This window comes from Fundulus heteroclitus, chromosome 12, assembly GCF_011125445.2.
Source record: "Fundulus heteroclitus isolate FHET01 chromosome 12, MU-UCD_Fhet_4.1, whole genome shotgun sequence".
Classification (NCBI taxonomy): Eukaryota; Metazoa; Chordata; class Actinopteri; order Cyprinodontiformes; family Fundulidae; genus Fundulus; species Fundulus heteroclitus.
In genome coordinates this window covers 32,999,174-33,025,771 of record NC_046372.1, presented here as the reverse complement: position 1 = coordinate 33,025,771, position 26,598 = coordinate 32,999,174, and the positions used below count along the sequence as shown (strand labels likewise).

At 39.7% G+C, this 26,598-nt stretch overlaps 2 protein-coding genes across 8 annotated transcripts in view; both read left to right on the top strand.

Annotated features, from left to right (window-relative positions):
- The window catches only part of sorbs3 (sorbin and SH3 domain containing 3), a 36,947-nt gene extending 23,336 nt beyond the window's left edge, over positions 1-13,611 (top strand). For 4 of the 7 annotated variants that reach the window (XM_021316915.2, XM_036144477.1, XM_021316921.2 and 1 more), the window contains 9 exons: positions 4,163-4,233; positions 4,804-4,865; positions 4,992-5,038; positions 5,562-5,676; positions 6,837-6,962; positions 9,829-10,353; positions 10,479-10,570; positions 10,665-10,771; positions 12,333-13,611. In XM_021316915.2, the coding sequence (XP_021172590.2) occupies positions 4,163-4,233; positions 4,804-4,865; positions 4,992-5,038; positions 5,562-5,676; positions 6,837-6,962; positions 9,829-10,353; positions 10,479-10,570; positions 10,665-10,771; positions 12,333-12,394 (1,207 nt within the window). In that variant the 3' untranslated portion in view covers positions 12,395-13,611. The remainder of the gene's footprint in view (positions 1-4,162; positions 4,234-4,803; positions 4,866-4,991; positions 5,039-5,561; positions 5,677-6,836; positions 6,963-9,828; positions 10,354-10,478; positions 10,571-10,664; positions 10,772-12,332) is intronic. The other 3 variants (XM_021316919.2, XM_021316920.2, XM_021316922.2) reach the window with 3 other exon arrangements.
- Positions 13,612-17,243: 3,632 nt separating this feature from the next.
- pdlim2 (PDZ and LIM domain 2 (mystique)) overlaps positions 17,244-26,598 on the top strand; it is a 52,276-nt gene continuing 42,921 nt past the window's right edge. Inside the window, exon 1 of the mRNA XM_012863303.3 lies at positions 17,244-17,565. The gene's annotated coding sequence lies outside the window, so the exon portion shown is untranslated. The remainder of the gene's footprint in view (positions 17,566-26,598) is intronic.

Sequence of the window (26,598 nt, the reverse complement as noted above, 5' to 3'; positions counted from 1 at the left end):
ACCTTCAGTTTAAATTTTAGATTTAAGTTTTCCTCTTGAATCGGTTTCTTTACATTTTTGACAGGTTGACATGTTAAGCTCTCTTTTAATTAAATCTTAAAAGGCTTTGTTATTTTGTTGGTGTCTTTCCTTTGATCTCCTGAAAAGCACTTTGGATCACTTAATGTCTAAAAGATGCTATATAAGTAAACTTGCGTATCCTTGAAGTCATTAGATTAAATTAAATAGGCGCATCAGAAGCTCATAGAAAGTTCCCCACACATTTTTTTTCACTGACTGTAACTCTCCACCTCCTTCTAATCTCTTTTGAAATTGCATCATTGCCTTCATGAAGTCCTCCTGCTGTTTCAGGAATCCCAGAACTAGAATTCTACTAGAAAAACACCCTGATAACTATCCGTGAATCTGTGAAATACATTTATCCTTTCTGAGTTGTGTTCTAAAGCTGTCTTGTTAACCAGGTTTACATTTTACTGTCTGTTCCTTGACAGACGAGGATAGCATTCCACATTTTTTCATCTTGCGTGCAAGGCATTCCTGGATGATTCTCGCTGTTGTTTGCTAAATTGAGTTCATGGACTGTGACCTTTTACAGTCCTGAAGGGATTTTGCTGTGGAAGTTTTTCATGTAAAAATGCAGCATTGTGATTTTTTTCTCAGCTTTTGGGTCCAGCTGCAAAGACAACACCGGGCTATATTGTCTCATACAATTCAAATAAGTAAAAAAAAAAAAAGTCTGGCTGGGCAAACATTTTTTGGGTTATGGGTTAATTTGTAACCCAGAAACACAGTGAGTCATTATTCTTATTATGGGTATTATTGGAATCAGATTTTCCATGTCGGGACAGCTGATTTATCATTTAGCTTTCTTATTATATGTGTTATCCTTGTTCAGTGTATTAAAACTAGTTGCAAACAGATGACCTACACAGTAAACCTGAATAAAGGAATTTAGCTGTGCATAACAGGCATTAGGGCTGTAATGATACACTAACACGCATCGGAAACTTTTAGTATTCAATTCAATTCAATTTTATTTATATAGCGCCAAATCATGAAACATGTCATCTCAAGGCACTTTACAAAGTCAAGTTCAATCATATTATACAGATTGGGTCAGATTATACAGATTGGTCAAAAATGTCCTATATAAGGAAACCAGTTGATTGCATCAAAGTCCCGACAAGCAGCATTCACTCCTGGAGAAGCATAGAGCCACATGGAGAGTCGTCTGCATTGTACATGGCTTTGCTGCAATCCCTCATACTGAGCAAGCATGAAGCGACAGTGGGAAGAAAAACTCTCCATTAACGGGAAGGAAAACCTCTGGCAGAACCAGGCTCAGTATGAACGGTCATCTGCTTCGACCGACTGGGGTTACAGAAGACAGAGCAGAGACACAACAAGAGAGACAAAAAAGCACAGAAGCACACATTGATCTAGTAATCTGTTCTACATTAGATGGTAGTAGGGGGTGAGCCGTCTTCTCTGGATGATGTCACAGCTAACAGAACACCAGACCAGGTGTACCTACTATAAAGAGAAAAGAGAGAGAACAGAAAGTTAAAGCAGAAATGACAACACATAATGCATAATTGAAGAACAGTAGAACTCTATAGAGTGAGAAAATTAGATCCTGATATCCTCCAGTAGCCTAAGCCCACATTTAGGATAGTACAGCCCTTTAAGTTTGGCATACACGTGTAATGAACAAAAACCTTAGCACAGAGCTAAGGTTTGTTGTGCAACACCAAAACAGAACAGTGTCGACTCTTCACTATGACTTAAGTCTGCTTTTTAAGGACAGCTAGGGTTTAACTTAACTTCATAACTCAGCTGAAACAACTTCAATGTAAACACCACTGGTACTGGAGAAAAATCAGCAAAGTTACAAGGTAGCTGGCTGTGGTAGCATTTAACCGGCCTAGGTTACAACGCTGCACAGCAACAGACATGTCAGCCGGATTCTGTCTGAGGAGAGCTGTTATCTGGACAGCTGAACTTATAAGAAGTGATGTAAACATGTTTATTCTCAAAGCGTAGTTATATAAAAATTCAACTTTCCATTGGTTTTATTGTTGTATAGTTTATCCAGGCATTGGCTACACCCCGTTACCCTTAATTAATTGAAAACAATCAATCCCAATCTCTAGTCATTTCTTTAGTAGGTTCTAAGACTTAAAATCAAACAAATATAAAAAAGTTATTGTTTACTGTTAAATAAAGTTAAAAAAGGGTTTCTCTTGATCGCGGCCCACAGAAAATGTGCCCAATCATGACTTTTTCATAGTATAATAATCTTGTAAGACACAAAATTTAAAGAAACATGTATAAAATAATCTAATAAATAAGAATAATAATCAAATACATTTTATTTGAACGCACCTTTCAGGCCACCCAATGACACTGTTTAAATTCAACAATGACAACAAATCATGATTAAAAACAAAAAAGAACAGATAATTATAGTGAATAGGCATTCTTGAACAGATGTTTTGAGTTTGCTTTACTGATGTTAAAACAATAAAACATATTGAATTTACATTGTTGTAAAAATTTAATCTTCCACATTTATTTATTGTTCCTATGATTTTGGCTTTAAGACATGAGGAAAACTAATTTTAGTAGTTCATGATTTATTGTGGAGAAGGATCCAAAAGCAAACAGGAGAAAAGAGATAAGAAATTCCTTTATTGTCCCACAATGGGGAAGATATGACAGTGGCAGAGTTATACAAAGTTAATAATAATGGGGAAAAACAAGCTAATAGAAAGTTAGTTCAAAGGCAGCAGAGGGTGAGCTTAATCAGAAATGTCAAGAGTAACAGTAATCAATTAATACCATAGTAAATTTTGCACAATTGTTAATAGTATAGCACACTCACTTCAAAAAGTATGAAATATTCAAATTAAACAGTGGAAAAACTCCAGCCAATTCGCAGAACTTGAGATAGTATGCAATATGCATGATAGTACAGCAGCATCTCAAAGTAGCTAAGGTTTACCTCAGTATCTGAGAAGCAGCGTAAATGATTCATGATTGGATAAGAACCTGTGCAACCATTTGCGTGTTTGTCAACAGTTATTGAGTTCCTTGTAAGCAGCAGCGATTATAAAGTGGGAGGAACGACCTGTAGAAACGCTCCTTAGAGCATCTGGGATGCAGCAGTGTGTCCCTGAAAGAGCTCTCCTGCTCTGCAACAGCTCCATGCATGGGGTGGGAGACATTGTCCATCGGTGACTTGATTTTTCTTACAGTCCTTTCATCTCCCACCACCTGCATTGGGTCCAGGGGGCATCCCAGGACAGCGCTGGCTCTCCTAATGAGTTTATCCAGCTGCTTCCTCTCAGCTACAGATAAGCTGCTATTCCAACAAATGGCTGATGCCACCACAGAGTCAAAGAAAGACTCAGGAGCACCCCTTGCACTCTAAAGGACCATAGCCTCCTCAGCAGATAGAGTCTGCTTTGACCCTTCCTGGAATGAGCATTTGTGTTGTGACTCCAGTCCAGTTTATTGTTCAGGTGAACACCCAGGTACATAAAAGAGTCCAGTATCTCAACATCAGTTCGCTGAATGTTCACCTGTGTCAGTGAGGTTGGGTCAGCGCCTGCAGAAGTCCACCGCCAGCTTTGCTTTCCCTGCATTTAACCTGAGGTGGTTCTGTTGGCACCATTCTACAAAGCTCTTTATCCACCGTCTGTACTCTGAGCTGTCCTCATCTATTACTTGAATAAGACCGATTGATGACGCTCCTTAAGTTCCCAAACTCATGACTCTTTGTGTTTGTTGCAACCAGAAATGCTTTCGAACAACCTAATGTGTCTTCCTTGAAAGCGAGGGAAAAGCTTAGTGATCGTCCTTCAGCCAGCTGACCATCAGTGTTAAGCAATATGTGGGGGAGGGTACAGCGCTGTGTGACTATCTTACAGCACTTTCCATAAATCTGTCTTGAGAGCACTTTGAAACGGCGGTCCGATGTGACAGAAATAGTTTGCAGTTTTGATATCTTAACTCTTTAAATCCTCGACGACATCAGCTGTCAGCCCATGCCTAGTTTATAAATGTGTTCCTCTGGTTTGCTGTCATCAGAATCCTCCTCCTTAAGATTTAGAGACATTACTGAAACCAATCAAGACTCATACTTTCTCCACTTTTCCAGCAATCTCTCAGCGTCTAAGCAGCCTCTCCAACGTGCTGGTGGCTCACCTTTGACTTCTGCTCCTGCACATGGTAAAAAAAACAGCTGTTCAAACCTTTTTTTGTTCAGAAACCCTTATGAGAATAGAGTTAGGTTTTAAGGAACAATAATTTATTGTCTTTTATTGTCGTCAAGTTGTTGGGCCTTTCCTCTTTCCTGAATGACTGCCTCTTTACTGATATATTTAGAAACCAGGCCACTCGTCCAGTAAATTCGATGAAAGCTTTAAGTAATCTAATATATCCTGATGGTCTCATGGTTCTACTTTATTGGTCATGCTCCGTTCCCGCCATCACTTTCATGAGAAGACAATGGAGAGATCGTGAAAAGTCCTAGCAGTTTTTTTCCCCCCATTTAGAATGTTAATGGGTGGGGAGGAAGCTCACAAAAATAGGAAGTGAAACTCCGAAGAGCTGATTTAAGATTAGCTCTATCAAGAATTTTTTCCCCCCCGGGAAGTTCGAGTACCCTTCCAAACGTTAGCCTTTGTTTAGGCTGCAATGGCCTTTAGATAGCAGCACATTTAAAAACAGGCAAGCCGAACAATACAGCGTACGTATCAGGCTCCTCTGATGGCTTTACGCCTGCTTTGTGTTTCTCAGTAGGACGTTCCTCCCCTGCAAATGAAACCATGGAGCCCGCATCAAAAAAAGAAGAGAAAAAGGTATGTTTTCACTGTCGTCTGGTGACCCAAAAAGCCAGAATGGCCAAAGCCACTGCAAGATTTGAACCTGATAAATGCAAGTTTTGTTTTCAGGATTTAAAAGATCATTTTTTTCTGCATTTGTAGATGAAAGCTGCAAGAGCCAAGTTTGACTTCAAGGCTCAGTCACCCAGGTGAGACATAACCTGACAAATTAAAGCAGGTTTCTATTTTAAACATATTCACTTAAAGGTAGAGTCTGCGATTTTTCCGGAAGTTTCTCCAAGTCCCTTTTTGAATAACTGTGCATGCGCAAGACCGTCTTACCTGCTTTTCTGCTCCTCAGGGGAATCGCGTGACAAAAATCTCCTACAAATAACTCTGGTCTTATTTCTTTTTACTGAGGCCTTCTCATAAAGGTGTACGCGGTTTGGTCCTTGTGACTCTCAGCCATGTTCAAAGTATACAGGGAGAGCAGCGGAGCGACAATGAACGGCTAACATCAAAGCTAACTGCTAAGCTAACCAGATACATAAACTCTAGAAGTGTGCATGCGCAGCTAGCAAGCGGAAACTAGGAAGGAACGAGCATGCAAACTTAGGCGTCAGGTTTACAGGCTAAATCATTCTCTCAATATCGATTTGTTATAATTGTTTAGCCTTTTTGTGTTGCATTTCACAAAATGATTAACTTCTTGTGTTTTTGTGCCGTTTTTAGGGAGCTCCCATTGCAGAAAGGCGACATTATTTACATCCACAGGCAGGTAGATGCCAACTGGTTTGAAGGGGAGCATCATGGGAGAGCTGGTATTTTCCCAACTTCCTATGTAGAGGTGAATTTTTGCATACTTTCTTTTATTTTTTTCTCACGAGGTTACAGGGCGTTTCAAAGGTATTTCGTGTGGCAGACCAACAAAAAATTGTGCCTGATTGTGAACAGAAGAAAGCTCGCCTGAGTCAAAAAATAACAATTTTAATAAGACTGATTGGTGACGGTGGCTCTAAGTTTTGATACTTAGAACCACTTTTTGCTACAGTTAAAGTTTTAGGCTATATCTCTAGAAGCTTTGCCGATCTAGAGGTTAAAATGTTTGCCTCCTATTGTTTGTAAAATGACTTATAGATGGAGAATGTATGTGAATTCTCACATATTGCCACAAATTCCCAATTTGATTTAGATCTGGACTTTGACTGGACGATTCTTGCACATTATTGTGGTTTGATATAAACCAGTCCATTTTAGCTTCTGGCTGTTTGTTTAGCGTCATTTCCCTGCTGGAAGGTGAAGCTATGCCCCGGTCTCAAGACATTTGCAGCTTTTAACTTGTTTTCTTCCAGGATTGCCCAGAACTTAACTCCCTCTTTCATCCTATGAATCCTGACCTGCTTCCCTGTCCCTGCTGAAAAAGTCAGATTTTAGTGTCATCTTCTTCCATTATTGTGATGTCCCCTATATGGCTTGTAGCAGGGCTTCCCATGGCTCTTTTTCAGCAATAAGTTCTAAAAACCACATTTGCGGAGTGTAAAGCTAATATATTTTCCCATCTGTGGATTGCTGCAGCTCCTCCAGTGTTGGCAGCGGCCTTTTGATAAATGTTCTCCTTTCTCCGGCCACCAGTTTAGGTGCACAACCATGTGTTTGTTTGGATTCCTTCCATTATGAGATGGGAATATCTATGAAATGTTCAAAGCTTGGGATTTAATTATTCAAATCTAATTATGTGACTTCTCAGGGTAATTGGTTACACCAGATATTATTTAGGGTTATCTGAGCAAATGGGCAGAATACGTATGCATCTCAAACCTTTCAGATTATTATTCAAAAATAAAAAAAAAACTGCGTTCATGTTTCCCTTGACTTCACAACTATGCATTCCTTTGTGTTGATCTATAACACACACAATCAGATATATTTAAGAGGTGTGAATACTTTTGTGAAGCTCTGTATGTTATAAATGTTATCAATGATTAATAACTGTGTCTTTTATTTCAGGTTCTGCCTCCCACAGAGAAGCCAACACCGATAAAGTCTCCCACTCTCCAGGTGTTGGAGTATGGGGAAGCTGTAGCTCTTTATAACTTCAACGCTGACCTACCTGTTGAGCTTTCCTTTCGTAAAGTGAGTGGTTCATCATTACTGTTTTAATCACTGTAGAAAAAAAAGACACATCAAAAGTATAGGCTGATAGTTTTGCTGTCCAATGGATCCAATGCACTAAGTGGAAGTGAAAGCTTTTGTTGGAATTTATGAAGCGTGTCTAATAACTTTTTGTGTCTGGAGAGAAAGAATAAGCAGCTAGCCTGGCTTTGCAACAAGATCCACCCACCAGCACAGCTCAAACTCATTATATGGTCAGGTGCTGTTTGTTTAATCCCTGAAAGAGTGGAAGGATCACAACTACTTGTTGTTTGTACTGGGCCAGTCTTTTTCTTGGCATGGATGCAGAAGCAATTTGGACTCCCTTTGCCTCCCTTCTGCTACGCTCATAAGATATTTCAGTATTCTTGATTTAAAAATTCCCATCCAAACCCATTCTAATTCCAGAATATGCAGCATTTTCAACTATATATAGTCCACTCTACTCACCGAGTAGAGATTTTACAAGTCAAATGTACTAAAGTGTGTTAACCCGGTTCAATACCAAACTGGAAAAATAATTTATAAATCAGCTTCTTGAAATAATTTGCTATAATTTTGACAAATTCCTCTGGACAGAACTGCTGTGACCGGGTCAGGTGTGTGGGCGGCCTTTGCTCACACACACAGCTTTTCAGCTCTGCCTACTGAGATCAGGACTTTTTCCTGGCCACTTGAAAACATGGACTTTGTTGTTCTTAAAGGGATCCACGATCAGTAGTAACAATGAACATTATTTTAGAAATATATATTTTAGATGTAAAAACGATACAATTAAAATACTGTAAGCTGTTTAGTTTTTATAAATTTAAATAAAATATTGTTACACAGATGTTGCCATGTTGTTTATGCTGCAATGCATTCTGGATAAATGTCATATGCTAGGTCCTTTAGCGCAGGCTCCGTCCAGGCAAAACAGCAATGAGCAACGTTAACCTTTTCAGTTTGAACTGGGGTACATTAAAATTGATGATAATAATAATAATAATAATAATAATAATAATAATAATAATAATAATAATAATAATAATAATAATAATAATGAAACGATGAGGGACACGTACCACTCGTATGACTCTGTGATCCGGCAAGGAATGCTCTGTGTCCAGTGACAGGCCCAATAACACTTGCTTAGGATACGATCGGTGTGGTCTTTGGTCCGTTAACACCTGTTTAGGGTCTGGTCTTCAGTCTGGTATGATTTCATATTCGGTACCGAATGGCAGTACCTCAGTTATTTAAAAGTGCGTCCAGTGTTGCTTGTCTCTGATGCCTGTCAGTGTCTTTCGCTCGCAAGGTTTTGCGCTTAATGGATAAAAAATAGTTTGCTGGCTGGCTTTAGCTTGCGATGGTAATGGCCACTTGTTGACTCCTTCATCAGTTTTGTTTGTACAAACGACTCAAAGTCTTTTGGAGAGAAATGTTGATAGCACAAATGTGGGACTTTCGGAAATTGCCTTCTTCCAACCACACTTTTGTCTTTTTTTCATGGGAGAAGCGATGAAGACTCACCTCACTTTTTTCTGTTGTTTTTTGTTTTGAAATTACAGCCAACAGTGACACAGTGTGGCATTGTCTAGATTTACACCAGTCAAATGCAAGCCGATTTAAAAAAAAAAAAAAAAAAAAAAAAAAAAAAAAAAAAAAAAAAAAAAAAAAAAAAAAAAAAAAAAAACAAGAAAAAAAGCAACTCAAGTAATGTTAGCATTCTTGTGTTCTCTGTAGGTTCCAGGATTTTTTTTAAAGTTAATAGGAAAATTACAACATATTTAGGCCAACATGTTCAACTAACCATGGCTCGCTTTAAACCACTTTGGGACAAATATGGAGGCATTCTTGGAGTTAATATTTATTTAAAAGATCTAGCTGTTCCTAAGCTTTACTTTCTGGCTGATGTCTTGGGATGTTGTATAATAATGAGGCCATCTGCATATTTTATGAAGTGAACCAGTCCCTCCAAAACACCCACACAGTATGATGCTGCCACCACCGTACTTCACAGTTGGGATGAATGCTGTAAGACTTGCAGGTTTTCCCTGCTTTCCTCTAAATGCAGTGATGATCATTATAGCCAGAAACCTAAATGTCAGTTTCATCAGACCACAAGACTGATCTGGCTTTTCATTTTGCTTTTGGAGTAATGACATCCTTCTCTCTGAGTGGCCCTATTAGCTCATGTTTATATGTCACCTGGGATAATGACATTCTCTTACCAGGCTTAGCCAGCATCTTTATGAATGTTTTCTTTATCTTTTGGCTTATATTTGTACATTTCTCACCACAACATGTTAATCTCTGGCACACAGAACCTATCCCATTCCATAACAACACAACATCTGGTCTAGTTAAGAGTGTGTTATTCTTAGTCTTAAGGAAATTCAAACTTAGCCTAAACAGTGAAAGTTTAATCTGATTTTATGACACACTTTGGGAAAAAGGTTGTCTTTTTATGCGGTGTATGTACATATCTGGTCTCAGCTGCATTTATTTGTGTGTGCTTATGGATTTATGTCTAGTCAAGCTTTAATTGGGAAGAATAATTTTTTAACAACCCTTTTGGTTTATTGTGTTGTATCTTTATATTGTCTATCACTCCATTTAATCTTAATAGCTATAATTTTTTTGTGTACAGAGTTTTGTGACAGCTTTTGTCCTTGTAAAAGCATCTAATGTTAGATCTTTTCTTATTTTTCTTACTCAAATATTAAAAGTCATTACATTTTTGGTTCTTAGGAAGGGATTCCAGGAGAAATCTCTTTGTCTAAAAACAACAGTTTGAGTGCTGCACGTCTGCATCATAAAATTATGTTTGAAGAACCGTTTCTGAACTCTCTTCTGTCCCTGGCAGGGTGAAGTGATCTGTGTAACCCGGTGCGTTGACGATAAGTGGTTGGAGGGCAGGATCTCTGGAACGAACCGGAGTGGCATCTTCCCAGCCAATTATGTCCAGGTCAACAAGATGCCTCGCACCAAATACTCCACCGATGACTACTCGCCGGGTCCCATGTCTCCCATTTCCCCCGGACCGCTGAGCCCGGGACGTCCACTCCACTCCCCATCCCCGCGGTCACCACTGTCCCCTTTCACCCCACCTTCCCACAGCCCCAAACCTGAGCACTCCCCCCTGAAATCGTTGTCACCCGTACCGTATGGCAGCCCAGCCTCACAGACACGCTCCCACACCCAGACACTGTCACCCCTCCGTTTTCCCCACGGCACCCCCAATACGGCTCCCCCCACCAACCAAAACAGCCACTTGGCTGAGGCACACTCCACGGTTAGGGCGGTTTCATCTTCGCCACAGTCTTCAGCGTCCGCGCACAGAGCCGGAGCTCCCTCAGAGAACGCTCCCAGGTTCACTGGTTCCTCACAGGTCTGCTTTCACTGTCGCCTTCAGAAATCACAGCATGCCCACACCTGTGTTCTCCCTGTTTGTGTCGACATAGCAACATTAACGATCTCTCGTCACCTGACATGAAGTTTGTGTTCCTCCCCCAGGGTGCAATACCAAGCCCGTATGCGCCTTCTAATGCACATGTCAGCCTACAAGCGCAGAACAACCCTGGCTCAAAAGTGGGGCAACGGCAGCCGTACGTCTAGTTTTTAACTTCTTAAGAACAGAACAAACATCCTGGATTAGGTGAAACTCTGGTCTAGAGCAGTTTGTCTGGTTTTCTGCTGCAGGTATAAAGCTATTTACAACTACGCACCGCAGAACGCAGACGAGCTGGAGCTCAGAGAAGGGGACATAGTGCAAGTGATGGAAAAATGTGACGACGGCTGGTTTGTAGGTAATTCATTTTTGGTTTTTAACATCCTTTTGAATGATGCTAGTCTTACTGTGGATTGTTTAACCCATTGGAACTCAGACACACTTGTCCTTAAAATAAACGGTATATAGGACAGGCAAAAAACAAACAAACCCAAAAATCAATTATCAGATGAAACAAAAAACTTTAATTTCACCATCTAGTTTCAGGGTTCTGTAATATTACACATTTTGTCACTTTAAAAGTGTTTATTAAACATTTGGAAACCAGGTATATACTTTACAATAAGACACATAACCATTTTCTGCTCAATGCGTTAAATGACAAAATGTCAGATAAAAGATTCTGAAACTTGTTGAAGGCATCTGCCTGAAAATGTGCTCTAACTACTGTAATCTGGGACAAGTTATGAAGGTGTTCTCTAAATTGAACATGCTTTCACCTTTAGTTAGAAAGAAGCCCATAGACTAAATGACTGCTGTGGGATGTTAAACAGATTTAACTCATGGTATTACGGTTTAAAATAACAGTGAACATTTCCAGAGTGCTGAAAACAAATGTTATATATCCCTCACTGTGGGTGATGTAGCTCTTTATCCAGGGCAGCAAGGGGGTACCCCCTCCCCCCAGAAAGTGACCTGTCAGTTGTGCCCTTAATAGGATTTTATTATCTGATTGACATTTTCAGACCATAAGGGCGTGAGCGCCACCATGTGCTGTGTTCAGAGAGAGCACTGTAAGAAAACATGACCATACACCCAGGCTGCCGAATTAGACTGAAGTTGCTATATAATGCCTGCAGGGCTCTTTCACAGGTTTTCTTTTTTTAATAATCCAGGCTACATTTGAGTTCTAGTTTATAATCTAGAATATAGTTTAATTTAAATACTGATCAAAGCTGAACTGGATTATTCTGCCCTGAGCAGAGATTATTTTTAGATTTACGCTATAGACATGGACATGATAAACCTCGTCAGGAATATTGAAAAAGTAAAACTGATCACAGATTTCTAAAACATAGTTTATGAAGAGTAGGACAAAAAAAAAAGGAAAAGAAACAAATCTTCTTTCTTGGTTTTCTGAAAAATATTGTGGACAAGTCTTCCTTTATAAATGAGTTCTCATGTGTCTGTGAGACTACCTGTATCAATAAATGTTTAATATTGATAATAATTATAATAAAACATCTGTATTTTTGCAATCCAGGCACATATTGTCAGAGCTATATCTATAGACAGAGTAGGGTCAGCCGAATGGAGCCTTGCCCAAGTTCCTGTAAAGAGTCGGCACGGTTTCTTATGGCAACATGTGTTAATATTTAGGTAGCACTGCAGAATCATCACTGCAGTTTCAGTTGCATTTATGTTTTTATATCTGTGTCGTTTCAAAGTTACTTCTTGCAAATATGACAAATCTAGCAGAACAGCAGACAATATAAAAATGTATTTTCTTTGTGTCAGAGCTCCCTCTACTGGACACCATGAAACATTACGTCTCATTGTTACAAATCTCAAATGTGTCAAGAATATTTTTTGTTTCTGCTTTGTGATCTTGTGCATGCACTCTGCTGTTTTGTCTGTAGGTACGTCAGAACGGACTCATACTTTTGGGACTTTTCCTGGGAATTACGTGACACCAGTCTGACCACCTCACTCTGCCTGCCAACATTCAGTGGGACTCATAGGAGCGTAGCTAGCGATCATTTTCTCGTGCCATTATAGCTTATGTTTTGTGGGGTTTGCATGTGCACTCTGTATTCCCGAAGAGAGGGCAGGGACACGCTGTGGTCTCTCTCCTCCTCTTCCCTGCATGTATGAGCACATTCTGAATGCGAACGTGTGTTGCACAGAAATCGGAGGAGTGTTTTTAACACACTTGAGAGCAACGCTGATGCGACTCATATGCACAGGACATTTTATTTCCCTTGTTCCACAGCTTTTTGCAGCTGCAGGAAATTTGCATTCCTTCCCACTGAACAGCACCGTTCCCTCTGAGGTCCTCTTTTTGTCGCCACAGTGCCTACACAAACCACAGCTGGGATTCCTAAACGAGGATGGGGATTTCTGTAGCCTTTTACTGAACTATTATTAATATCTCTTTTACATATGTTTCCCCAGATTTTCTTTCAGATGTCTGAAATAGCTACAGCAGTTTTTGAAGAAACCTCACAAACATCTGTAGGACAGGAAATTGGTTTGACATATCGTCTGTTTACTGCCTTCCTCAAGTCTGTGACGTAATGCATCTGCTAGTTTCTTCTGTTAATAAAGTGCGAAGCTGCTGTTGTATGCCTGTAGTGATAGTAAACACCCCCCCCTGTCACATTCTCTGCTTCAAAAGAAGCTGTCATGCGTCCAACAGCAGCAGCAGCAGCAGCAGCTGTGTTTAAGGGGTTGGATCAAGAATATTCTGATGGTTAAATGATCCTTTGAAGTGCTAAGTTTAATGCTGTGTGTGCCAAAAGTAGCCTAGGATGACATGCATGTGTTCAACTGTCCACGAGACATTCCCAGCGTCCTCTTCATGTTTGCAGAAACCGCTTTTGTGATATTTACTTTGTTCGTGTGTTGAAGTTATTTCAAGCGCAGTATTCGAGAAAAATCCTCTGTGTTTGGTTCCAGCGTAACTTGATACGTTTGTAAGACTTTAAAAAGTATCAACTTTAAGTGACGGTTTCACTGTAAAAAATATATATATATAATTTCATTTAGTAGCCACGTAAAATGGTTGTACAGATTGTAACAGTTTGTAAAACTGAAAGGATAATATATATTTGCTTAAAAAGAACAATGCATTGTATATCTATGGTACGCAGTTCATACAGAAGTTGATTAAATATTAACGAGTGATACAAAAAGCAACTTGTGTTCAGCTATTCATTTTGCCACATGTTTCAATAATATCACAGATCATTTATTGCAGCTAGAGGTTCAGTGATGCTTCTGATGAAGCCGATGTAAACAGCGCTGGGTTTTACTGATGGGTTCTCATGTGGAATTGAACGGTAAGACGAGGTCAAGACTACCACTTGTTTCTTGCTGTGAATCCACATGTAGCTTCCTTAATCTTTTTTTTTTTTGGGCAACAAAAGGTAACTTACACTGATTATTTCATGACACACAAACACGTAGATACATGTATGCATTATATACCAACCAGAGAAACCCGGGAGCGTTGTGAGGATCATGGTGTTTGATGTTTTTTTCCACCGCCTTCAACACCATCCAACCACGACTTCTGAATGACGAACTGGAGCGTTCTGGAGAAGATCGCCACCTGTCCCAGTGGATACTGGATCGACCGCAGAACGTGAGGAGACGGTGCTGTGTCTCTGACAGGCTGGTCCGCAGTACGGGAGCAGGGAGCTACGTTGTGGCACCGTTTCTGTTCCCCCCTCTGCACTGCAGACTTCCCCAGGCTGCCACCTTCTGAAGTTCTAGGATGACTTCGTTATAGTCCGTCTCATCACAGATAAGGACAACTCAGAGTACAGACAGTGGATGCAGAGCTTTGTAGACCGGTGTCAGTGGAACCATCTCATGTTAAATGCTGGAAAAACAAAGGAGGTGATGGTGGACTTTGGCAGACCCATCCAATTGATACTGAGAGGTGTGCACTTGAAGACCTCCTTTGACACTGTATTGGCATCACCATCTTCCATGTTGTGGTTTGTTGGAGCCACATCTTATCTGTAGCTGAGAAGAAGCGGCTGGATAAAGTCATTAGGAGGGCCAGCCCTCTCCTGGATCCAGTGCAGGTGGTGGGAGACAGAAGGACTGTAAGAAAAATAACATCACTGGTGGACAATGTCTCCCACCCCATGCATGGAATTGTTGCAGAGCAGGAGAGCTCTTTCAGGGACACACTGCTGCATCCTAGATGCTCTAAGGAGCGTTTCCGTATGTCCTTCATCCAGACCAGGCGGCATGGGCGGGCATTGGGGGGGCCGTGCCCGCTCACATAGCAAGTCGTGCCCGCTCTGGACTGGAAGCTGTTTTTTGTTGTTGTTGTTTTTGTTTTTTATCTCTGAATGGCAAACTTTCTATTATTCCTATATTTGAGTTGTCAGTCATACAATTCAGCTAATCAAACCAACGACTGAAGGCAACATGCTAGCCAATTACAGCTGGAGGGGGTGTCATCGAGTCAGACATTCGTAGCCTACAGAGACGGCTCGGCTGTGTGGCTAGTGCGGCACAGATATTCAAACTTATTTCCAAACAGATACAAGAAGCGACAACGGAGCAAACGAGAGCGAGCAGGAAGCAGCGGCATTCATTTCTGTTGGGAAAGTCAGCACTAGAGTCAACACGAGTAAACCTTCATCCTAGGAGGTTTAGCTATGGGAGCTAGGGAGCACAAGGCGCAGAACTGAGCAGACTCAGCCAAGTTGAAGAAACTTGGGTTACTTGCAGCCATAAGGGAACACTGCCATGTTCTGATCCTTGTGTTCCCTGGCTGCTGTATATAACTCTACTGTATTTGCTTCAGTGCTCAGCCTTACATCAGTGCTTGTTTATCACAGTGCGTATGCTTATGCCTGACCTTTGAGTTAATTGAATGGACATGGCACTACACCTGGCGTTGCCAGATCTGACTATTTCCAGCCCAAACACAGGGTAAACTGGCCCAACTAAAAAAAAAAAATCAATTATGTATTTAATAGTTCTACGTTTTAAAACATGCGTCCAAGATAGGTTGAGATTTAAAAAAACATGCTGTCAAATGGAGCAAAGACGAAAAAAAAAAAAAAAAACGTTTGCTCCACTAAAAATGTGCAATCAGGCAACCAAATAACACAAGATCACTTGTTATAGCAACCAAAAATAAAATAAAAATAAATAGCCTTTAAGCATGAGTTGTAAATCTAACTTAATATAAAATTAATTTCTCTAACAGTATAAATCAATCTTAAACACGCACAGCCATGAAACTTTTTTAAGTGGCTCAGTAGAACTCAACCCCATTTGGGACGTTTGTTGACCAATACACTTGATTAACCAGAAGCTATTGATGATGGCAGGTTTGACAGATTCTACTCTTTTCAAAAATAAATTAACTAGTAAAATTAGTTCATGGGGGCTCATTTTTTTAAGCTTTTAGTTTTCTGCCACATAATGACAACCATTTTGATATATTTTATTATTCTTTTTAAAAGCTTGCCAAATGTTGTGAAAACCCATCCATCCTTCCCAAATATTTACAACCTGCCCATAAGCTATTTTTTTTTCCGCTCAATGAGTTCAAAAGAAGCCCAGTTAAATGCAAATAATCTGCCTAATCTGGCAACACTGACTACACTGTTGCTTTTTGTTTGTTTTTTAGATTTTTGGAATCTGCCAATTTTTTTTTCTCATCACTGCAGGAGTGGTCGCAGAGCCACTGTTCAGCTTGAAGCTTCTAAAATGTTTTTTGAAAAAGTGTGCACCACTGGAAAAAATGGAATTCCCCCTTAATTTGCTTCTGCAGCTGGGTCTGCCTTCATCCCAGCTGATGTTAGACTTTATAATCTCTGCTGCTCACAAGAAACTCAATAAGTGTTTACAAACATTCTAAAGGTTCCAGGAGTTCTTGATCTGATCAAGAATTATTTACTCTGTCTCTCAGATGCTGAGGTCCATTTGCACATGCTTTAGCTTCCATTGGAATGTTTTTTTTTTTACATTGTTCTGCAAAGCGGCAGCTGTTTTCCTTTCAATATAACTTGAACATTGCATTTTTACCTGAATATGCCTTATCTTTTAATAATTACCCATTATTTTTTCCTGTCTGATATTTTTTTCCGCTTGTGCTTTACATCTTAACTTTAAATTCAGCTCATTATTCTCTCTCTCTCTCTCTCTCTCTCTCTCTCTCTCTCTCTCTCTCTCTCTCTCTTTCTCTCTCTCTCTCTCTCTCGTTTTTCTCTTTCTCTCTCTCTTTCCGTAAAATAGATTTACTCAGAACATGACACATGCGTAATGCTAGCGGAATTTTTTAAAGACAGTACTCTTGCTTCATAGCAGTCGCATTAAATCATTCATCTGTGTGATTATTATTGGTTTCCAGGGTTATTCACTCAATGATTATGTAACTTGGTTCCTGTAGACACATAATTCTATTACAAGATTGTGAAATTAAAGGTCACAGGTTTGAATGGGTTTGGCTGATGGGTGATCACCCAGCCCAACCGCTGTCAAACGTTGAATCGCCCCTGACAAAGCTGCCATTGCACTTTTAGTCGCTAGGACCTTTAAATCACTTCAAAGTTTTTTTTTTGATTTCTTTTTTTTACATTATCTAATTAGCGCGCCTGTAAACCTTTTCAGTTGACACCCAACTTTTGTCAATTAACCTGTGTGCTTCTGTTGCACCTCCTCCTGTTCGACAGCAGGGGGCGCGTGGATACAAAGCGCAGCTGGCTTTGGATCAATAGCTCAATTATCTCTGCTGCTCCCTCCTCTGCTCTGCTGTGTGCTGCGCGGTACGACCCGCCCCTCTCACTTTCAGCTTGTGTCAACCTTTTTATTTTGGTGACACGGCACATGGCATCACGAGCTCGTCCCGGTGGCACCACAGCGCGCGCACACTCACAGCTGGCATTCTCGCGTGCCGTCTGAAACCTTCGATCAAACAGAGGCAGCAGCGGGCACTCCGGTGTTTTAAAGCTGCATTTATTTCCTTTGTAAATAACATTTTTTTGGTGACAGTGGCTGCCAGACTGTAGCCACTCGGCGTGCTGGCTCTGAAAGTTATTTTTTTTCTTTTTTGTTGTTAAGAAATAACGTTTAACCGGTGTTAGAGAAGATATTCTGAACTGCACGGCATTCTACTGGGTAAGTACCTCCACTAATTCAAGAAAAGAAAATCTACATTTATCTGGTGGTTTACATTACAGCACGCAGTTATGTATAACGAGCTGCGTGTTTCTTGATTTGATGCTAAGCAGGATACCTGAGTTTCTAATCGGCTTAACGCCTACAGTGCTTGTTAAAGTGATGTGAGCAGATGAATTGTCTGTACTGGTAATAAATGAAAAAAAAAAAAAAACCCACGGTGGTCAGTTAGGGTTGCCAACTCCTTGAAAAATAGATAAGGGACACTTCTTGGCCAACCATTGTCTTCCACCCTACTGACATGATGAATCTTTTCTTTTTTTTTGCCTTTTTGTGTATGAAATTATTTTGTAAACATTTGACTCAAACCTTAATTTACTTAGGCACATATTTTTGTTTCTTAATATTGGTCAGTTCTTTTTTTTTTTTTTTCAAGGGACAGTTGGCTACCCTAAACGTTAAGGACACACTCCAGTCTGGCTGCTTCGAATAGAACATCAATGTCCAATTTATGCGTTTACCTGATTTGAAAATGGATAGGGCAAGTCTTCCCTTTTTGTCCGTGTTTAAAACGACTACCTCTATCAAGCAACCTGTGAAACATTGTTTATGTTTAATGTGTTTTAGTTTTGAGAAACCTGGAAACAAAAGGTCAGACCTCAAAAGTCACTGAAAGTAATGGTGTGAATGTAGTCTTTCATACCATCTTGGAGTCAATGGGTTTTAGCCAAAATGTTCACTGTTCATATCTCTTTTGTCTTCATATACTTGATCTTGTTCACATCTGTTACAGAGTGCCAAACAACTGGTAATACAAGTCACTTTTTAAAAAAAAAAGAAGTAAAAAACAAGGCAACCGGACTTGTTATCCGTAGTAGAAGACGTTTCGCTTCCTCTCCAGGAAGCTTTCTCAATTCAAAAAGTCTGGAGTAATGTGGAGTAACCACATTACAAGGCCTTTGTATAAAGCTGGTTACTCCACATTACTCCAGACTTTTTGAATTGAGAAAGCTTCCTGGAGAGGAAGCGAAACGTCTTCTACTACGTATAACAAGTCCAGTTGCCTTGTTTTTTACTTTTTTTTTTTTTGGAATGACCATGACCTGGATGACTGAGAATCTTCACCAGCATTTAAAGTGAAAGTGAACAATTAAATGTTCAAATGAATAAGGGGGGGGGGGAAAGAAAGGAAGCCATCGGAGATGTTTTAAGAACCTGAGATGTGTGTCCATGCCTTTCCTGTTTCTGTTCTGAACGGTTTCTTTCATTAGGTAGTCAGTTTGATTTGTGGCGGAGCTGAACCAGGTGCAAGCCTCCTGAAGCCCTCAGACACATTACATCAGTCCAGCAGCTGTTTCTGTTATCCTCCTTAACCTTTAAAGTTGCCTGTTGAACGGTAATGACTCTGAATATGCTTTCATACTTCATATTAGAAAAGTCAGCCTTCCAGTGCTGCATTTCTGGGCTTTTTTGGGGGGTAAATGTCTGGATAGGCATGCTCCCCTCTTGCTGTACTTCACCAAAGGTTTTTAGAAATAACTGGATCTGACTGTGAGCTCAGCAGATGGAAAACTACTCGAGGGGTTTCAGAGCAGAGCCCAGAACGGTCACAGTAAAACAGTCTTGTTCTCAAACCTCCTGTGATTGCAGTTTGGATATGTTTTCCGTTGTGTCTGGCAGTCTTTCATCTGCATGTTCTACCTACCCTCTTCTTAAACTTTGCGTGGGTTTTCATAGATTTTCCTGCTTTGCTTGCTAACTGAAAACTCTGTTTCAAGTTGTCTCAGAGCCAAAGACAGTCGCACTACAAATTTAGAAAGAAGACTGCAGTGGCTTTTCAAGAAAACAAGTAGAAGTTGATGGAAAGATGTCTTCTGTTTTACAGTTGTGGTCATGCTTTAAAGTGAAGTAAATATTTGAAGACGCTTTTAGATTTGCATGTTTTAGGGTTTGCAGGAAGTGTTTGTGTGTTTAGTTTTAGTAGAGAGAGTTTTGACTGTTTCAAGTTTGGTGCAAAGGGTTGGGGGTCAAACTTGGCACAAAACAAATGCTTAGTAAGGGGAAACAAATGCTTAGCAAGCTTTGGCTACACAAATCTGGAAAGCATGCAGTTGCATCAGTGCATTTTGAGGGTGCATTTCAACCAGCAAAGATCTTCTCTCAAAAAAAAAAAAAGCAACAGTGCATGCAGAGGATGTGGTTAGCTGCCCCGATTATGAAACAGTTGAGGAAGTTGTCTGATCTGCTTAGTGAGAACAGTGGTGGTGATGCCAGGCGTTTGGAAGAGACTGAATTCAGCTTCTGTCTCTTGGTTCTGTCAAGTAATGCTTGAGAAGGCCTCCCTTCAGTGTTGCTGCTGTGCGCCAAGTAATGTTTTTAGATCAGATTTTTAAAAGGTGAGCCTGCACCCTTGAAGGTTTCTCCCTCGAAAAGGGAGGAACCGCAAAAATTACAGGTATGTTTCAGGTTATTATTGCTGCGCTGACACATAAGCAATTAAACGTGGTGACAGCATTAAACACAAAGGCTAATGTGCCAACACCCCTTTTTGACATCACAACACTTGTTTTGATGTGTTCTCATCTCCCTGGGGACCGCAGCTATATTTGACCAAATGGGTGTGATTTGGTGAATATACGGGGAGTTACTGCATTTCTCTCTGTCTGGCCCAGGGAGAGGCTTTGCTGCTGCATTCCTCTCCTTGTAGTTTCACAGGGTGTGAGTCCAGGTATAGTTGGTTAAGCTGTCGGTGTTTTGCACAACACCCAAGTTAGAGTTGGTAAAAGATGGCATCACTGAAATGGGTGGTGGAAAGTTCGCACTTGGTGAAAGGCAAACAGAGAGAGCCTTGACAAGTGTCTGTGATTCATGTAGGGAATATTTCCCCCGAAGCCACAGTGGTTCATCTAAGTGTTACTCCACATCAAATCTCAGCCAAAGCTCCTAGTTTAATATGCTTGTCTGCTGTGTTCATCAGATGCTATTTCAGTTTTGAAGAGTCAGTGCTAGCTTACTTTAGATCAGTATGGTTTCGCCAAGAATTAAAAGGTATAGACCAGGATTTTTCAAGTGAGGCTCAGTTAAAAGTACCTGCAGCTGATGACTCCCATGGCATTTTCATTCAGTATGAGTCCAGATTAATTAGTCCTTGAGGCCAAAGCTAACTAGTCAGATATCTTACTTAAGTCGCTTTTAGCTTGAAAGCGATTTAGCTTTCTTTTTATATCACAGTTTCTTTGACTAGGGTTAGATGATAAGACTTAGAAATAAAATGCCAGATTTTTTTTTGATACTAAATCTGCTCCACCTTTTAAATTATTATTATTTTTTTTTTACTTTGTTTTACGTCAAGCATTTCGTCTGGGAGTTGACCTGAATTCAAAGTACAACTAAAGATTAGCTGTGAAATATTCTTGTAAAAGAAGATGCCCTTCCTGCTATTTTAAACTATGGAAATGGAAAAACAAAATATTTGCTGGTAGTGGTATTAAACAATGAGCGAAGAAGAGGCTTCACTTGTGTGACTTCAAGCTAACTTAAAAAAAAGTAAATGGATAAAGTGCCTCCATGGTATAAAACATTTCCTCTTTACAATATTTTGACTATATATTTTTTTAAACATATATTCAGCATTGCATGCTGTTCTCCTTCATGGAAGCACAATTGGCTAAATAAAATCCAGATTTTCTTTCCTTTTCTTCCAGAAATTAAATCTTTAAAAGTGTAAATTTGAATTAATCGATTAAATCCATTTATTACCCCGCCCTAACGTTGACCATGTTTTAAATCAGTGGTCTTCAATTAAATGTTATTTATATAGCGCCAATTCACAACACATGTCATCTTAAGGCACTTTACAAAGTCAAAGTCAGTCAAATTATACAGATTGGTCAGAAAGTTTCCTATCCAAGGAAATCCAGTAGATTGCATTGAGTCTTGACAAGCAGCATTCACTCCTCCGGAAGGAGTGTAGAGCCACAGGGAGAGTTGTCTGCATTGTCGATGGCTTTGCAGGAATCCCTCATACTGAGCATGCATGAAGCGAAGGTGGAGAGGAAAACTCCCCTTTAACAGGGAGGAAAACCTCCAGCAGAACCAGGCTCAGTGTGAACGGTCATCTGCCTCGATCGACTGTGAGTTAGAGAAGACAGAGCAGAGACACAAAAAGCACAGAAGCACACACTGATCCAGGAATCCTTTCTATGTTAGAGGGTAATTGCAGATGATCTGTCTACCCTAGATGGTGTCACAGCTAACAGAACACTAGACCAGGTGTACCTACTATGAAGAGAAAAATGACAGAACTAAAAGTTGAAATAACAACAAATAAAGCTGCAGGACACTGGCCCTCGAGGATTTGATTTTGAGACTGCTAGTTTACACTTTTTATTAACATCATGTGTTTCACACAGGAGTGTCACTGATGGTGCACCACCTGCTACCTCGGCATTCTCTAAAAATAATTGTTCGCTCATGTTTCACACAGTGTTTCCCGCAGGAATGTGCTTAGGCGAGGCGGTGAGTTGGTGGGGACAAGTTTTGCGTGGACCGAGTCGCGGAGCGAGGGGGGGGTTGTCCATGTGTTTTCCCTGCCATTCACGTACGCGCGAAAGCAACAACAAAAAAATCCGCGTGTTAACGTCACATAAACATGCAAGCATGAGTACGTTTTTTGGAATGTTGGCGAGGCGGTAGTGTGAGTTTGGCCAAGATAGCGCTGCAGGAAACCCTGTTTGACAGGACTTTTTGTTACTCAATTAAAAAAAAAATGAAAACAAAACTTTGATAAACAAGATACCATTTGTTATATATGCTTTGTGAGAATACTGTGACAAGCTAACTTATAAGATGCGAAAGTTGGCAACTGGTTCAGAGCTTCATATTAATGCTAAACCACTCTGCTAACAAAAATTGGATTCTGATTTCTACCCAAAATATGGTTGAAATTTTGTCCATTTCTCATGAATCTAATATAATGTGTGATCGCATTGCTGGTTAAAAAGTAATCAGCAAGTAATCTTTTACCTGCTGCGGATGATTCCGCTCGCATTTTTGCATAGTATGAATCCACATTAGCGGGTCTAGAAGTTAAGGTCTAATTAGCGGTTCCAACAACGCAAGCTGCTGCTGTCTTTAAACAATCCCAGTCATGTAAATGTCTCATTTGTTTGTGAAAAGTGGACACATTTTGATTTGGCAGTTATTTACACAGAAGCTGATGAATATTTATGCAGTGAATGGAGGTTGGAGGCAGTGCACCGTCAGTGATCCAGAGAAGGAACATGTAAACTGTTTCCAGTCAGTAGCTCTCTGATATAATAATGTGTACTGATTGTCTGGTTATTTACATTTACCGTCTAAACAATCATCCATTTCTCTGTAAATAGCATGACAGCAGTTTTAAAGTTCAAAACAATATTGATGGCATACACCACTAACCTCAACTTTGACTTAAAAACTTACTTAACTTAAAAAATTCTAACACATCTCTTTTAGGACAGGGGAAAGGCCTAGTAAGAAAAGGAAAGAGTGGATGAAGTTAGGTGGCAAGGTGTTTTATTAATCTAATCAACATTTTGTCAGGATACCAGTTGAAGCGCATAAAGTAACAAATTGTTTTTCCACATTTCATTTCTGTTTTAAAATTAAGTGCTGTGCTTGCAAGTTGGCATTATTAAACACAATGATTACAATTGTTATCTGTGATGTTTGCTGTTTTGATTAATTGTCTGACATTGATTTTATAGTAATTCTTTACCTGAACTCATTCTTCCCAGCTTTAAACACAAATCTACCTGTAAACATAGGCAACGGTTGCCATGATGATCTGGTGCCATGTCAAACAAAGTGCACTGACTCATCTTGGGCTAGTCGTTTTACCTCTCCAGTCAATTACATGCACAGCTTCAGACTTGTGTGCACAGGCATCAATTATTCAGCTTGAATAACCCATAAGTACTGAGGTGAAATGTTGACGATTGCATGCTAGATATTATATGTCTGTGTGGTAAAGGTTGCATGTGTCTTTTTTCTTTTCTTTTTTTTACAATAAGAAGAAAAAAGAAACTGCTGAAAACTGTCATAATTATAATTTTTGGCTATGGTGAGTGTAAATTGCCACTTAAATATTAAATTAGTTTTAGTTCTTGTTAAAATAGTTTTCTTGGATATCTTTTTTAAAAACATTTTTTGGGGCAAATGACACTTTTTATTTGCTAACTGATATCTCAAAGCTTTCCGCATACAATAGTGGTGAGTGTTCAGACTAAGTTTCTGCTTTCCTCTCATACCTTCTTTCTGTTTGTGCCTTTAGCGACAAGCCTTCAGACTTGACAAGGGCCAAATAGTCTTTAACAGACTATGCATGTACATGACAGGCTTGAACTTTACCCAGAGAAGAAGAACATCCCTATGATAACAAACAAACAAACAAACAAGGGGAAAGCTGCTTTGATGGCAAACTGGAACTCTTCTAATAGTACTAATAAAAATAATTAAAAAAAAATTCAAAATAAAGGGTCGTGTCTGAAACTTGATTTAACTTTCTTGACTTGGACCTTACTTGAATCTATGTTCTAAAAACAAATGGTTATGCAAGTATTTTTTTTCTCTCCTATTAGGTTGATTGCATTGGGTGATTAAGTCGTTGATAGACCTTTTATTTAGATATATTTAAGGGGGTGTATTGGTATTTCTTACATTTGGTTTATCATAGACCTGTCCAGGGTGTATCCTGTTTCTCGCCCATTGACAGCTGGAGATGGGTACCAGCACCCCTCGTGACCCCACAAGGGATAGATGTGTTAGAAAATGGATGGATGCATGGTTTATCATAGTAATACAATGTTGCATATTGGGCCTGACATTAAGTTAAACATTATACATATAACTATGTTTATATGATATGGTCACAAGATTTTGGACTACTGGGTACTAATTAACAACCACAGAAGATTGCTGATTTGCAAGGTTTTTGGTGCATTACAAAAGCTGTACAGTTTCCTGTAGGAGAATGGAAAAATAAATAGTTGCTGTAAAGTAGGCCTGCAACAATTTTTCTTTCTAATATTTATATTTTTGAAATGGTTTTAATGACTAAACTTTTACCAAAGAAAAAAAAGATCTGTAACGTTGCTATCAACATTTACATCTCTGGTGAGCTTTATTTTCTAAACTGTGGTTCGGACACTTTGTGAAAGCCTTTGTGTATCTCTAACATATATGAACATATGAATATTTTAATATCAGCATTTAACAACAACAAAAAAAATGAACAACTAAAATTGAAAGACTTGAAATTTAAAAAGGCAGTTTCTAATGATCAACAAATGAGGTCACCCCCATATGAGCAAATAACATCAGATCCACCTGATTAGAATAACACTACTCAGCATTTTCAAAGAGATTTTCTATGTTAAAACTTGTGACATGTAGTTTGGTATAGCACTTTGAATTGTCTTGTTACTGAAAAGTGCTTTATAAAGTTGCCTTGGTCTCTGTTAAAGGGAGATCAACTGCATGGTAAGTTTGGAAGAGCTGCGTGTGGCGATACGAAAGAGAAGGTTTTAACCACTTATGGTTTGGGGAGGGATTTAAGAGGTCTAAAAATAACTTTAGACCCCTAAAATATAATTATGGGACTACACCATGCTCTTATTACTATTGCTATGATGCTTGTAAAATCAGAAAAAAGACAAGTTTACCATTTTATGGGAGATGTGCAGTAAGAAAAAGCTTTTGATATCTTAAGAAAAACATTAAGGCCAGACCAGACTATAGTGTTTTATACAGAGAAATTAGACACAAACCAGGACTTCTGGATTAACATTTGTCATACAGATGATCTTAAAATTGAATTATTTGGACACCACAAGATGGGACACATTTAACATTAACCAAACGGTATTCTGGGAAGAGAAACACATGCCGGCTTAGAAGCATGGAGCTAGCAGTGTCATGGTTTGGGATGTTTTGACACAGCAGGACATGGCCAGCTCAGCACTACAGAATCCAGCATGAATTACTGTGTATCAGAGAGAGATTGAAGAAAGTGTGAGACCATCTGTAAAGCTGAAGTAGGCCTGCACCTTGAAACATTGCAATGACTCAAAAGATACCAGTAAATCCAACAAGGACTGACTGAAGACTAAAAAACAGAAAGTCTTGGGCCTAGTCAAAGCCCAGATTTTATTCTCACTGAGGTGCTGTAGGGGTGACTTGAAACAGGGATTGCATGAAGGAAATCCTTCAGTATAGATGGCGGATGGCTACAAGACTCTCACTAAGGTTAGTTCAGCTAAATGCTGAATTATAATGCTAGCCATTAAGGGGTAGGAGGTCCCATCTCCATCCTAAGCCAACAAACATGTTATCTTTTGAGTAAATCCTGGTAATCTTTATGAGGAAAAATAAACTCGTTTCAGTATGTTATGCCTCTTGTTGTGTGTCAAATCATATCGCGTCATAAACCTGTCTGCTGTTGTCAGAAGTGACAGTGGGTTTCTACAGCTGAGCATGATTGCTCGTCAAGCTGATATCCTGCTTGCAGCTGAAATTGTCGGTCTGAATTCCTGTTATTGTGAAAATTTTTAATGTGCTAATAAATTTGTGTGGCAACAAGATGAGAGCAGAACAATACATATGTTTTGTGTTTGCTGGTTACTGCTGGACAGTAACTGTGGGAAAGGAAAACTTTCTCAAACACTTTGTCTGATCTCACTAGTTTATACAGCATGCATGATTTGGCCACAGATTCTTACAACCACAGTGCTGTTTGAGCCTTTTCTCCAGTGTTTGAGACCCGCCTCAGCTGTCATCCTTTTATTTTGACATTCTTCTCCGTGTGTGATGCCAACAGTAAGGACTCACGAAATTGGCAGGGTGCTCGTCTGGTTCTGGTCGCTGTATAGGAATGGATGCAGACACTCCTAGTGCTAAAAGACTCCCCTGGAGGCTGGGAAAGTTTGGGCCGGCCGCTCCCTGTCATTATCACTGCTGCGCCTATTTTTACAGGCCGCAGTAATTAAGAGACCC